Source organism: Nicotiana tabacum, chromosome 6, assembly GCF_000715075.1.
Source record: "Nicotiana tabacum cultivar K326 chromosome 6, ASM71507v2, whole genome shotgun sequence".
In the NCBI taxonomy this organism is placed as follows: Eukaryota; Viridiplantae; Streptophyta; class Magnoliopsida; order Solanales; family Solanaceae; genus Nicotiana; species Nicotiana tabacum.
Genome location: NC_134085.1, coordinates 192,696,171 through 192,711,933, shown reverse-complemented (window position 1 = coordinate 192,711,933; position 15,763 = coordinate 192,696,171). Strand labels below are relative to the sequence as shown.

General features: G+C 37.1%; 1 protein-coding gene across 1 annotated transcript; it reads right to left on the bottom strand.

The window, feature by feature from the left end:
* Positions 1-2,950: 2,950 nt before the first annotated feature.
* On the bottom strand, positions 2,951-5,333 carry LOC142182253 (uncharacterized). Its single transcript, XM_075256409.1, has 3 exons — positions 4,940-5,333; positions 3,930-4,825; positions 2,951-3,469 (listed from the first exon to the last, which is right to left on the bottom strand). The coding sequence occupies exons 1-3, from the start codon at positions 5,331-5,333 to the stop codon at positions 2,951-2,953; spliced, it is 1,809 nt and encodes a 602-aa protein (XP_075112510.1).
* Between the last annotated feature and the right edge of the window lie 10,430 nt (positions 5,334-15,763).

Sequence of the window (15,763 nt, the reverse complement as noted above, 5' to 3'; positions counted from 1 at the left end):
ACTATGTACAACTCAACATAAGAAAATAACTCTAGAGATTGGGCTAAAGGTCCCGGTCTCCAATTTCATAATTAATATCACTTAAGTCATCATTTCTCTCAATAGATTTCTTAAATTCAAGCTTCTTGAACCAATAATTTATTTTACAGGTATATACACCTTGTTTTCCTCTCTTTTTTTTTAAGAGTGAAATAGAATATTTACTCCATAAGTATTCCTTCATCGCTTGCTTTAATAATTATTTTTGCTCAACTATAGCCGGAAAGAGTAGTATCAATCTTTTTGTAAGGTAAACCAATATGGTGTATCAATAAAAGTTGGTTTATCCCTCTCTTTTTGTTTGAGCTCAAAGTTGGGTGCTAAAAGGTAAAATATAAATATTTGTGGTTAAAAATAGATAGGCTAAAAAAGGTGTCAAAGGAAGCCTAATTTCATTCTAAAAATAGTGGTGTCTAGAATTTCGCTTTGATAGACATTTGGGGCAAGTTCTAGCAGACTTTTATTGATTCTACCTATTGAGATCATAATGCTTCTCAATTCCAACACTTTCTCAAATTTGGAGATACTCGTTCTTGCCTTCACAAAAATAAAATCACAAACTTGGAAGTTATATGGCATAAATGAAAAAAATTATGTTTGAAAAATATGTAAACTTTTACTTTAAAACTTTAATATTGTACAAGAACAACAATTAAGAATAAAATAAAAGATGGATATATATATATATATATATAGAGAGAGAGAGAGAGAGAGAGAGAGAGAAATATATATATATATATATAGGGAGAGAGAAGAAAAAACTTGAAAGAGTGTGTGACAACACATGTTTTTATATGTAATAGACTGACTAATTTAAGACCTTATCAGTCATTTGGTTCTGGTTTAAATATAAACCAACAAATTTACCTGTGCCAACATTTTGAATTGATTCATTAAATGGTTAATCAACCAGTTACTTAGGCATACCGATCACCATGGAGTTACTCCTGCACAGGTGACTCTATTGTTGTAGAGGCCTTTATGAGATGTTCTGGTTGTACAATAACATGGATATTGACCAGATTAATTGATTAAGCATTTAATTACCCAAATCTATGTCGGGCTTATGAGGCTCCACTGCTTCTCCCTCAATGGCTACGGGTTTTGTATCTTAGTTCTGAGTTTAACGTCGTCAGCTCGACTTATTAATTGTAGAATTCATCAGTCTATCAAAGTAATCGATGGATGTTGTTCAAAATGTCTTCCATAGTACAATTTTAGCCTGTGACCATTTACCTTAAACTTGTCTCCTCCATTTTTCTGAATTTCAATTGCCCCATATGGAGTAACACCTATAACATTGTAAGGGCCCGTCCACCTGGATTTTAGTTTTCCTAGGAATAACCTGAGTCGGCTATTGTAAAGAAGTACCTGATCTCCAATTTTGAAACTCTTTGGTTGGATCAACTTGTCATGCCATATTTTTGTCTTTTCTTTAAAATTTTAGCATTTTCATAGGCTCCCAATCTCAGTTCTTCCAATTCATTAACCTGAATAAATCGCTTTTTACCAGCGGAGGTTAAATCAAAGTTCAGTGTTTTCAATGCCCAAAAAACTTTATGTTCTAATTCTACGGGCAAATGAAAAGCTTTTCCAAAGACTAATCTATATGGAGATGTTCCAATTGGCATTTTGAAAACCGTTCGGTAAGCCCATAATGCATCATCTAATTTTAAAGTCCAGTCTTTTCTTGAGATTCCAACCGTTTTTACAAGAATTCTTTTTAACTCGCGGTTGGAAACCTCAACTTGCCCTTGAGTTTGAGCATGACATGGTATTCCTGTTTTGTGAGGCACATTATATTTTGACAGTAAAGCAGAAAATTACCTATTGATGAAATGAGTTCCTTGGTCACTAATGATGACTCGCGGTGTGCCAAATCTGGTAAAAATATTTTTTCTAAGAAAATTACACACTGTACGAGCAATATTTTTTCTTGTGGGGATTGCTTCAACCCATCTTGACACGTAATCCACAACCACAAGGATATATTCAAAAGAGTGAGAAGAAGGAAAATGACCCATAAAATCTATTCCCCAAACATCAAATATTTCACATACCTGTATTGATTGCAGTGGCATCTCATCTCTCTTGGTGATATTACATGTTCTCTAACACCTGTCACATTGTGCTACATATGCTCGGGCATCTTTAAAGAGTGTGGGCCAGAAGAATCCGACTTCTAAAACTTTAAAAGCTGTTCGATTAGCTGCATAATGTCTTTCAATTGCTCCATCATGACTGTGATATAGAATTTTATTCATCTCTTCTTCGGGTACACACCTTCTAATGATATTATCAAATGGCATTCTCCTGTAGGCATATGTTCCATGAGGGCATGTGAAGGTTGTCTTATCTTGATCTTCTGGTGCGATTGGTATCTGATTATATCCTGAGTAGCCTTTAAGAAAACAGTAAAAACCATATCCTACAATTCTTTCCAACATTTGATCAATAAATGGCAAAGGAAAATGATCTTTTTTAGTGACATCATTGAGACGTCTGTAATCAATACAGACTATCTATCCTGTAACAGTCCTGGTAAGTATGAGCTTATTATTTTTATTTTTTATAACTGTCATACCTCTTTTCTTTGGTACTACCTGAACGGAACTTACCCACGGGCTGTCATAAAAGGGGTATATAATACCTACTGTCAACAGCTTTACGATTTTTTTTTACTACTTCCTGCATTGCTGGATTCAATCTTCTTTGTGGTTGGACTATCAGCTTGTAGCTATCCTCCATGAGGATTCTGTGTGTACAAATAGCCGGACTAATCCTTTTAATATCTTCTACAGTCCACCCCAAGGCTCCTTTGTGTGCTTTAATACTTTAATCAAACTATTTTCTGCAGTAAGAGAAGATGAAATAATTACTGGAAATAATTCTTGCTCAAGATAAACATATTTCAAATGAGAAGGGATTGAACTTTTCCGGATTTCATCTCTTCTTCTTCTTCTAAATCTTTGTCCAATATTTCAGCTTCTCTTCTAATGGTGGGATCATCATCCTGTGTGGTGCCTGATTTGATCAAGCATCTTTCCATTGAATCTGGAATTAATTGATCATCTTTGAATTCATATGTAAGATAACTAATCATGTCAATTGAAAAACATGAAGATGATGTTTCATCTCCTGAATATCTTAGTATCTTTTGCATATCAAATATGTCTCTTTCTTCATCAACTCTTAAAATTAATTGTCTTTGATGAACATCTATAATTGCTCTTCCTGTAGCAAGAAATGGTCTACCTAAAATTATTGGTTTATTAGGACATTCTTTCATTTCAAGTACTATAAAATCTACAGGGAAAACAAACTTATCTACTCTTACGAGGATATTTTCAATTATTCCCTTAGGTTTCTTAGTACTTTGATTTGCAAACTGAAGAGAAACACTTGTGCCTTTTATTTCACCAAGATCTAACTTTTTAAAGATAGAAAATGGCATTAAATTTATTGAAGCTCCCGAATCACAAAGTGCTTTTTCAAATATACACATCCCAAAGTGCATGGAATTGTAAAACTGTCTAGATCACCAAGTTTTTATGGTAGCTTATTTTGAAGTATAGCACTGCATTTTTCCATAAGCATTACCACAAAAAATTCTTCTAATTTTCTTTTACTTGACAAAATTTCCTTTAAAAGTTTGGCATATGAAGGCATTTGTAACAAAGCATCAGTAAAAGGAATACCGATGTGAATTTGTTTTAAAATCTCCAAAAATTTTGCAAATTGGTTGTCAAGCTTTTCTCTTTTCATTTTTTTGGAAAGGGAATAGTCACAGGGAGAGGAGTCAATTTTTTAATATTTTTTTCTTCTTTTTTCTTGACTTCATTCTTTTCGGATGGTTCAGAGGGTATTTTAACATTCTTACCGTTGTTTACCTGTTGTTTTGACTGGCCTGCATAGGATTCATCAAGCTCCTTACCTGATCGTAAGGTGATGGCCTTAAGGTGCTCTTTTGGGTTTTTCTCTACATTGCTTAGTAAGGGACCTTGAATCTTTTCTGAAACAAGAGCTGCCAATTGGCTCAACTGTATTTCCAGATTTTTGAGGGATGAATTTTGGCTCTCCATCTTTTCATCAATGACCTTAATATACTTATACAAAAGATTATCAAGACTTAAATGAGCTTGTTGAGGCCTTTGCTGATAGGGTCCTGCTTGTTGATAAGGTCTAAAGTTTGATTGACCATAGTTTGGATTCTGGTATCCGGGTGGACCCTGTATTTGTTGCTTCTGGAAGCTTTGAGAGTTCTCTGCACCATTTGGATTGCTCCATTGAAATCCTGGATATTTTTGTGCCATTGGACTTCCAAAAGGATACTGCTTGTAACCGATGGCATTGACATGTCCATCATTGTGATTGGTTGCTTGACATTCATGGTTCTGATGATTTCCTCTACACATGTCACAAGCCTCAGATTGACTTGGTTGTTGTGTATTCACATGAAAAGTTTCAAACTTTTGTGCCAAAGAAACAATTTGTTGTGTTAGTGTATTTAAAGCAGCAACCTGATTTACTGTAGCGGCCTTCTTGATAATTATACGCTCAGATGGCCAATGGATGGCATTCTCAGAAATTTCATTCAACAATTTCAATGCTTCCTCTGTTGTTTTTCCCATTACTGAACCTTCTGCAGCTGCATCTATCACATTTCTAGAAGAGGGTTTTAGCCCGTGATAATATAAAATATATAATTGCATATGTTCAGGAATATCGTGGTGTGAACATTTTCTTAACATTGCTTTTAACCTTTCCCAAGCTTGATAAACTGACTCTGTGTCAGTCTGCAAGAAATTAGATATGTCTTGTCTTAACTTTGTAGTTTTAGCAGGGGAAAAATATTAGTTTAAAAATTTCTGAGTCATTTGATCTCATGCGGTAATGGAACCTTGTGGCAAACTTCGCAACCAAGTCTTGGCTTCTCCTTTTAAAGAGAAAGGAAATAGCCTTAACTTGATAGCTTCAGGAGGTACTCCATTATACTTATCTGTTTCAACAAGTTCCAAAAAGTCAATTAAATGACTGTGTGGATCTTCACTTGCGTCTCCAGTGAAGATGCAAGACTGTTGAATTGTTTGAATCAGGCCAGTCCTGATTTCAAAGTTGTTGGCTGCCACTGGAGGTTTTCTGACACTAGATTCACAGTTGAAGCGGTCAAGTCTAGCATAATCCCTTAGGATTTTGTTTGCCGGCCTTGGCGCCACTTCATCAAATTGATCCTCTATTTCGACTGATGGTGGTACTTCGCGTGAGTTGATATTCTCTACTTCCTGATTCTCCATACTTTCACAAGCTATGCTTTGGAAAGATAATGCTTATCATTTCCTGCTCAATCGAAGAGATCTTTCAATTTCAGGATCGTAATTGACCAACTCTTTTATAGATGAGCGGGTCATAAACTCCTCAAAATTCAAAAAAAAATTGAACTTAACTCCTAAAAGGGTAGTAGTAGTAGTAGTACTTAGAAGAAAATAATTAAAAGAAAGTGATTAATAACAAGGACAACAAAGATGACAAAAATAATAAGCGATCAAATAAAAATAGTAGTATGATAATGTTGTTATTGTTGTAGTAGTTGTTGTTGTTATTATTATTATTACTACTACTACTACTACTACTATTAGCAGCAACAACAGCATGAGCAACAACAACAACAATAGCAGTAGTATATGATAATAGTAATTATATTAGTACCAATTAGCAATAGATGTTATGAAAACAAATGGTAAACGAAATCAGTTAGTAGTCACAGTAACTAACGATGGAAAATAATAATACAATACTAATACAGAATATAGTTACAAATAGTACTAGTATTAATAATAGTGACTGCTATGCTATAATGATGATAAGAAGGATAAATGATAATAACACTTGTATAAGATGTTAGTACTTGTAATAGTAAAAATAATAGTAGTATTATTTAGTAAACATTGAAAGCAAGGATAATAATACTAATAGTAAGTTCCCAAATTAGTAACAAAATAATTAGTCTGAAGTAGACTTGTGCCAATCCCCAACAACGGCCCCAAAAATTTGACGAGGCCAATGCATATAAGATTTTGCTACTCGTACTCTATCCAATTCTAGTATAGTTTATGATATCGTCCCACAGAGATTGGAGAATCTAGCTACAAACTTATAATGTTCTTACTACTATTTGAGAGAATCAAATTGATGAAGTTTTGTTTGTTGAAATTTAAATTGCTTAAGTTGAAACTAAATAACTTTCAGAAGATTTATATTTAAAAAGAGTTGGGAATCATTGAATTTACTCGATAGCGTGATAATAATAAAATCTTAGCTTCTACATATATTTCTCTTTGGGATAACTGTTTAATGCTAATACAATTATATTTTGCTCACTCGGAAATAATCAATTAACAACACTCCGCGAGGTTATGTAAATCAATTGATATATTACTTGTGACGATTAAACCGGAATAATTTTCTTGCCTGAATTGTGCTAAAAGATAGCAAAAACCTCTTGCGATTACTTTTTACTAAAAATCAATAATCTTGCCAACTACAACTCCTCCGTGAGAATTAGAATGGAAGTAAGCAAGATTACAAACTTGGAATGATAGCTTAAAAAGAATTATTCTCACTCTATTATTTTACCCAATGGTTATCGTATATTAATTTTGCTTGAGAATTACAAAATTGACATATAACTAACTTTGGAGAATAAATAGATAGAAGTGATAATAATTAATTAAAACTAATATTCCAGCACAATATAGAAATATAATTAGAAAGTTTTAGGTCAAGCATGTAGTAAAATTGAGAATAATATTATAACGCTATCGAGCTTCATCAACTATACCAACAAAAGAGATTACTTGTCACGACCCAAAACCCGCTCCGATCGTGATGGCGCCTCTCGTGAAGACAAGGCCAGCCAACAAACCCATATCGCCTTTTCAAAAATAGTTAAACATTAATAAACAGTTTAAATATGATTTAATGATATAATTAACGGAAGCACAACCGACACAACCCTAACCGGGGTGTCACAAGTCACGAGCATCTACTAGGGTATAAATACAACTGAAAGCCTGGAGTGTAGAAATACAGACTAATGAAATGAGGAGAGAGAAAAGCAGTGCTGCGAACGCCGGCAGCTACCTTGCTAAACCCTGATGACTCTGCCTCCGATCAGCCAAAACATACCTGAATCTACACACGAGGTGCAGGGAGTAATGTGAATACTCCGACTTAGCGAGTAATAATAATAAATAAAGACTGAAGGCAAGAAATCACGCAAAAACACAAGGCATTCCATGCTGAAGCAGTAAAATCACTTTAAACAGTAAAGTAGTGAGAAATCAAGTGAAAATCCCTTTTTCCAACAAGTAAAGCAAGTAGTTTACAAGTGAGTAACAAAAATGATAGAAATGTAAAAGCCCTCGGGCAAAACATGTACAACAAACTGCCCCTCGGGCATAATATCAACAGAACCAGCCCCTCGGGCTCAATATCAGAACAATACCAGCCCCTCGGGCTCAATATCAGAACAGTAACAGCCCCTCGGGCTCACTCTCAAAATAGTATCAGCCTCTTGGGCTACCTCACAATCACTCATATCAGCCCCTCGGGCATAGTATCAATCACTCAGAACAATGGCTACCCGCGCTCACTGTGGGTGTGCAGACTCCGGAGGGACCCCTTTCGGCCCAAGCGCTATATCAAGCCACCTTGTGGCATCATCATTCAGCATATCCTCACATCACTCAAGCCACCTCGTGGCATAAATAGTATCTCAGGCCCTCGGCTTCATATCACTCGGTCTCACATCACTCAAGCCACATCGTGGCATAAATAGTATCTCAAGCCATTGGCCTCATATCACACGGCCTCACATCACTCAAGCCACCTCGTGGCATAAATAGTATCTCAGGACCTCGGCCTCATATCACTCAGCATATCCTCACATATGGCCCTCGGCCTCACTCCGTCCGAAAATCATCATAAGCCTCTCGGACATTTGTAAAACAGTAGTTCTCAGCCCAAAATACCATTTAGAAATATCATTTGAGTTTTCAAATCTGCATAAAAGCGGCTGAGTTTGTAAAACAATAATTATCAACAGGACTGAGTTTAAATATAAGTCAAAACAGTGAAAAATAGTGATAAAAATTCTCAAAGGATTCAAATAATTGGCACGAAGCCAAAGTATGGCAATCAGCCCAAATCATGATGATAACAAATAAGTTTCAATCAAATATGCGGTAAAATCATCAATCGGGATGGACCAAGTCACAATCCCCGGTAGTAAAAGACCCCACGCTCATCATCTAGCGCGTGTCTCACCTCAATATAGCACTATGATGTGCAAATTCGGGGTTTCAAACCCTCAGGACATCATTTACAATCATTACTCACCTCGAACCGGCTAATCCTCTAGCTCGCGATGCCTTTGTCTCTCAAATCGACCTCCGAATGCCTCAAATCTAGACACAATAATTCGATTCAGTTAATAAAAATTATAGGAATTAATTCTATATGAAATTCTACATTTTCCATTAAAAATCTGAAATTGCACTCAAAATTTGCCTGTGGGGCCACGTCTCGGAACCCGACAAAAATTACGAAATATGAAACTTCATCCAACCACGAGTCCAACCATACCAATTTTACTAAAATCCGACATCAACTCAACCCTCAAATCTTCAAATTAAACCAAGAGGGTTTTCAAGTTTTTTCCAACTAAAATCACTAATTAAATGCCAAAACTAGTAATAGATTCGGGTAATCTAACCAAAATTAAGTTAAGAACACTTACCCCATTATTTTCTCTGAAAATCTTCCGAAAATCTCCTCTCCTCAAGCTCCAATTTGGTAAAAATGGAAAATGGGAACTCAACATTCTGTCCAGAATTTCCGTGGTTACTGTTCACGCATTTTACTATTCATGGGACTGTTCACGGTACTGTATACGGGGGTATTGTTCATATGTACTGTACAGAGGTACTATATACTGATACTGTTCACGCAAGTGCGGTTACTGTTCACACGTGCGAAAAATGCAGAAACTGCCCAGAAAATTGCAGCAGCTTTTCTTTTCACTAAAAAGGCTCTAACTCCATCATACAAACTCGGAATTCGATGATTCTTGTTCCTATGAGTCACAAATAATAATACGAACATAGCCCTTCAGTCGAAACTCAATTCGGAGTTCATTTGCTCAGTTCAATACCCATTTCGCTCGTTAAACAATTAACTTATGTTTCGTGTCAAAAACCCAATCGCGATTTGATGAAATTAGACCAAACTTTCCAGATCAGTCCTATAATTCATTATCAAAATTTCGAAAGTCTCGAAATCAAATTTCGATCTCTAGAACTAAAAATGGACCTTTGGATCATTACATGCTTATGCTCAAAACGGTAAAATCTTCCAAAAACTCTTCCAAAACATATCTGAGCCTCATGGGACCCCGACCAAACATGTCAACACACCCCATAATTCAAACTTGTTCCAACCTTTGGAACGCTCAAAACAACATCAAATCACCCTCAGATTCAAGCCTAAGAATTTCAAAACTTCCGAAATCCGAATTCGATCAAAAAGTCGACCAAACGACGTCCAAATGACCTGAAATTTTGCACACACATCACAAATGACATAACGAAGCTACAGCAACTCTCGGAATTCCATTCCGACCATCGGATCAAAATCTCACCTATCAACCGGAATTCGCCAAAATATTAACTTTGCCAATTCAAGCCAAATCCTTCCACGGACTTCCAAAATGCATTCCGATCGCGCTCCTAAGTCATAAATCACCCAATGAAACTATCCAAATCATAAAATTTCCGATCTGAGCTCATATACAAATAAGTCAACTGTTAGTCAACATTTCAAATTCAAAGCTTTCAACTGAGACTGTTCCTTCAAATTCATTCCGATTTTTCATGAAAACCAAAACCAACGATCTACATCAGTCATAATACGTTACACAGGGCAAGTCATGCCCGAGAACTGGCGATCAAAATGCAAAAGTTCAAAACGACCGGTCGGGTCGTTACATCCTCTCCCACTTAAACACACATTCTTCCTCGAACGTACCCAGAGTTGTTCTAAAAGCCTACCAATTGCTGAATAACCTTATCATGCATATAGCCGGGGGTGATCCCACATCACCCTATCTCATATAAGTCTGATAACACCGTTTAACTAAAATTACACAATCCAATCTCGCTCATAAACCATAGAACCACATTTTCACTTCTGAAAACATCAATACGATCAAAACCTCACACCTACACTTTGAATAGACCCGAACTAGCTATAGTAACCCATGCCTGCAACCTCAAGTGTAATTATCCGATATACCACGTAACTCAAACACATGTAGCGATAACTTCCATTCACAGCAGCTGCACACAACACCCGAATACCGGTAGAAACCTCTTATCAACTAAAGTCTCATTCCAACACTTCCATATACTGCCAATGATAAATGAAACACGCAATAAATCATAACCATCTCTCAGATCAGTCATCCATAAGGTTACTTCTCCTTTGGCAAGGACCATAGCAAATTTTTGAACCGAACCTCTTTACCCATCAAACATGCTAAAATCGAATCCGTTTGTATTTATTAATGATCCCCAACGATCTCCTCTAATCCAACACATTACTCTGGTGACATGACACATCCATACAGACCTAAGCCACAACTTGTACAATACACGCATCAATACGCAACAATCCGAACATACTCAAATCATGAAAATGACTCAAATGAAAGAGTTGAACCTCAAGTTCACTAGTACCACCACAACACAAGACTAAGAACCCGTCTCACATCATAGGAACAGAACACACGAATCTAACCTGCAAGGTCATACCTCCACATATATTCACTGCAATGGCGACCTTATTTAAACACTGCTCCACGTGGAACCACCTTAAGTCACTATGCTCGAAATCGACAACCACGCACAATTTGATATCTGGAACCAAAGCAATTCATCATACTCACGGTGAAGCAAATAACATACACCATGCACACCCGATAAGACATAACCGATACGTCGTTCACCGAGCAACACCAAATTACTCTTCCCGCTCGACTTCCATTATGAAACTCCGATAGAACCGCATCATAGGTGCCTATAACCAACAGATCGTATCGTCTCATAACACAGAAAGGTAACGCATGGATCCCCATAATTGATAATAGCTCAAAACAACCGAAGCCACACATCCTTCGCTAACAGCAACTTGAAGTTAACAAAACCGTCTCGATGCCGGACACATATCCCATATAGGTCTACCAATGGACCATACATCAACTCCAGTTACACATAACAGATAAATAATCCTTCGAAGGTCCACAATGACTGAATCATAGCACATACTAATATCTGACTAACTTACCCACATTTTGCCATCCACAACCACAAGCTAACCTGTATATGAGAACTCTCAGTTTCAAAGTCCATAAAACACATGAATTACCATATCTGATCCCAATTCCTCCACTCCCATATATAACTCACCTCTAGTACCCAATCACCCCATGGGAGATACTCTAAGATTCTTCGGTGCTGCCAAGCAAATCCGAATATCAGCAGCTAACCTGACGAGAAGTGCTGCAATATTACCGAAGTACCATCAACTCAATCACATTGACTCTTTCTGGAACATATACCCTCGTCAAATCACCTCAATTAGCATTACCATTTCCTTAATCATCTGGAGATTCCTTCTCAAATCATCTAAAGTTCATTTCTCTAATTATCTAAAACTGCCCGTGCTGCCTAAGAATTTATGACCTTCCATTCAAATCTGAACCGTGAACTTACACATGCAAATCTCAGTCTTACCCAATATACCGTATAAATCGTACCACTCTAGGATAACCGCGAGAAATTCATATCCCTTCCGAGCCACAAACATCTACGTACTCAACCAGTCAAGAACCTTCCATTGGTCCCATCTATAAGAAAATCACTATACATCCCATGATACGCATGCCCATAGAAAATATACATCTCCAAACCGCGATAAAACCATCAAGAACTCTTCGAGTTCCCTTTGCCCAAATCAGACCTATCAGGACTGGATCCTTTTAACTCAATCAAGCTAAGCAAGCTATCAAAACCTAAGAGCATTGCCGCAAAATACCTGAAAGAACTTCCTGCGGATCTAAATCCGTTACCTTCTGATACTGATACATAGAATCCCATAATTAATATGGAAAACACCACAAGTCTTGACATCTTCCAAGGAAAACTCAGTTTCTATCCATAAGTACAACTTGAAAGCCTCCAATTATTGCATGTAAAATTTTGAACACAATAGGACCATTCTCTAGAGGCATCCACTCTACTCAAATCGCAGTTAGATTGATTAAATGAACCGAACAACCTGTGCTTCATTTGCACTCTGACACTGTAGAATGTGACCTCATTCCAATATAACCAAGCAACTTCCTGCTCTATGCACTGAGCATTCGTTACCAACCACAACTCAAGTCATTCCCCGATTCTCGTACACCCATAAAGCATAACATAACCTTTATTGAAATTTCCTTTACTCGAGCCACAACTGATTTACAAATATGCCTCGGACTGTTACCATTAGAGCACATAACCGTGCAATCAACTATTCAATAGCGGACTCCCCCACTTGGCTCGAAGCCATAAATCAACACATTCTCAATAACTCATAACGATTATACTCTATTGATGCCATGATACCATAATGAGATTAAACTCAAATCTTTTATAAGCTTGTGAAAACACAGATCATCTAGAATTTTAACTCTTCTGCAAATTTCGCATTCCACTCTCGCAACAGTTATACCCACTCACTAAGCGACCCAATTTAAGTTGCAACACATATCCTTCACTCGCAAATCTAACAGACACATAAGGATCGTACAACCTCAGAACACTTCGCATGAGATAACCCACCTTCTTCGCCTTAAACTAACATTTATGTATACCTTCCACCGTCATAACCATTACGCAGTCACTTAGTCTTCCTAAGTCTGAACTCATACCGCAACATGAAATTTACTTCACTCCCAACTAGGACACATGAAAAGACTCTTTGCACACCCATAACTCGGGGCTATGCCTCAAATCAAGATGGATACATCTCGCAGTACTAACATACTCATCACATAGTTATCCAGCCATCACTCCCACTAATAGGGACACTATCGAACATATAAGTTCAAAAATACTTGCTCACATAATCAGCACCTTGGTGCTCAAGCCATAGGCAAATATTCGGCCTCAAGTTCTCCAGACTGGCCTAACATCAAACTCACAAAGATCACATCTCGCCCCTCGATCGGGGAATCAGAAGCCATCACGGCACATCTGATATTACATTTCAAGATGAATCAAAGGACGCGCGATAAGAATTCAAGAATGTGAAGTTTTCCTAAAGGTTCTACAGCGTCTCGAGGATAAATACAGACGTCTATGTACCGATCCACGAGACTCTACTAAACCTGCTCATGACTCGTGAGACTAATGTAACCTAGGCTCTGATACCAACTTGTCACGACACAAACCTCGCTCCGGTCGTGATGGCGCCTCTCGTGAAGACAAGGTCAGCCAACAAACCTATATCGCCTTTTCAATAATAGTTAAACATTAATAAATAGTTTAAATATGATTTAATGATATAATTAACGGAAGCACAACCCGACAAAGCCCTAACTGGGGTGTCACAAGTCACGAGCATCTACTAGGGTATTGTCACGCCCCATGCTTAGGGGCGAGACTGGCACTCAGTGCCTCAACTATCCTTGCGTATCACCTGTGACTCAGAGACTTTGAACATGTAATGTCATATTCTTGTCCATGGGCTGCAAGAAAATGTACAATGTAAAATATAAAACTGAATAGAGACTAACGCTGACTAACCATCAACATAAGGCTGGGCAGGCAAGGCCGTCATATTTACTACAACTGACAAGCCAATAAAATATACGTACGGGGATTACTAGTCTAACATACTGCATTAACTGACAGGACATATCTACAAGCCTCTAATGATAGATGTACATTGATCGAAACAGGGCCCCGACCTACCCATAACCTATCTACATATATACACAAGATACACACCCCACTGCTAGCCCCGGTAACTCCGAGAGAAGGGGAGCTTACCGATAAAGTTGATCTCAGAAAACACCTACTGAGGAGGTCTACCCGTCTGTCTGTCTGACCCTGCATGCATGAAATGCAGCGTCCCCAGAAAGGGACGTCAGTACGAAATAATGTACCGAGTATGTAAGGCAATATACTGAAAGCTGAAATTGAACTGATAATATAACAACTGAGAACAACTGGGAGTCAAATAAAGCTCGAGGATATGCTCATCTGATAATACTGACTCAATTCTCTCAATATAGTAAGTAAAATAGCTGTCCGACCCTATAAGGCTCGGTATACATATATATCTGCTCTGCCGTAGTAGGCTCGCTCATAAGCACTCGGCCATACTAGGCTCTGTATCTCGACCAACTGGGCTCGCCCATATGCGCTCGGCCACAGTAGGATCGTCATATAACTTACCATCTGATCAGAGGTTGCCCAATAGAGGCCTGCCCATCAATTATAGCTCGATGGTAATGAAAATACTTTTAATACTGTATATATGTAAACTTTCTACTCTTTGACCGGAAGAAGGAAATACTTAACTGAATATGCAGTCCCGACAAGAAGAATATGGTAACTTACAAAACTAGGAAAATATATGTAATTTGCGAGACTAGCAAAATATACATAAATTTTGGGATACGAATTTTTCTCTATGCCTCGTTATCAAACTTGTGTAATTACGATATCATGCTAAAATGAAGGAAATTAGCCTTAACATACCTTTTTCTTGAATTATTTGAATGAATCTGCTTTTGTGAAATTTACACCTGGATTCTTTGACGTTAGAATGAAATCGTGTTTGCCTCGAACGTTTTCTGATTTCAAAGTTCTTGTTTCTGAACGTTACTGTGTTACTACTCTTTGGCGAAATATAAGATTTGTTGCTTCAAGAAAACATTACTGTGTTGCTACTCTTTGGCTAAATAGAAGATTTGTTGTTTCAAGCTTCTTAATCCTTATGAATGAAAATGACTTTCTTTAATGCTTGCTTGTCTGATCAAAAGACAAGATACCTTTTTTTGCATTTTTTAAACAAACCATTAAAATAAGACTTACATGTCTCATAATTAAGTCTTATTTGGATAAGGCTTTAGCTACATGGCTTTAATGACCTATGAGTCATTGTTTAGCCATTGTGGCCTTATGCCGTGTGGCTTTGGGTTATTTAATTAAATTTTTTCCGCTTATTAGTCAACTGGGTAATGTCCTGTTACCCGATAATTAATCAATTACCCGCATAATTTAAAATTATCACAAATTACTTAAAGTTATATTTATTTTATTATTTTTTTTAAAAAAAATACTTCATATATACTTTATATATTATACTACCATGGTCATATGGTACCTTGCATGGTACTAGTTTATAATTATCGAGTATTATCGCTTAATCCGTATTTTATCCCAAATTGGCCACTTTCAACGAAACTCCTTTTCCCTAATTCATGCATCCTTTATCCTTCATGGAACTTATTTTTTCCGCTTGTTATAAATAGCTTAAGTACGTCAAGATGATCTCATCCCCGCGTCTACGTCGGTTAACTAAAAACGAAATTGTAACGTACGAAAATGCGAGA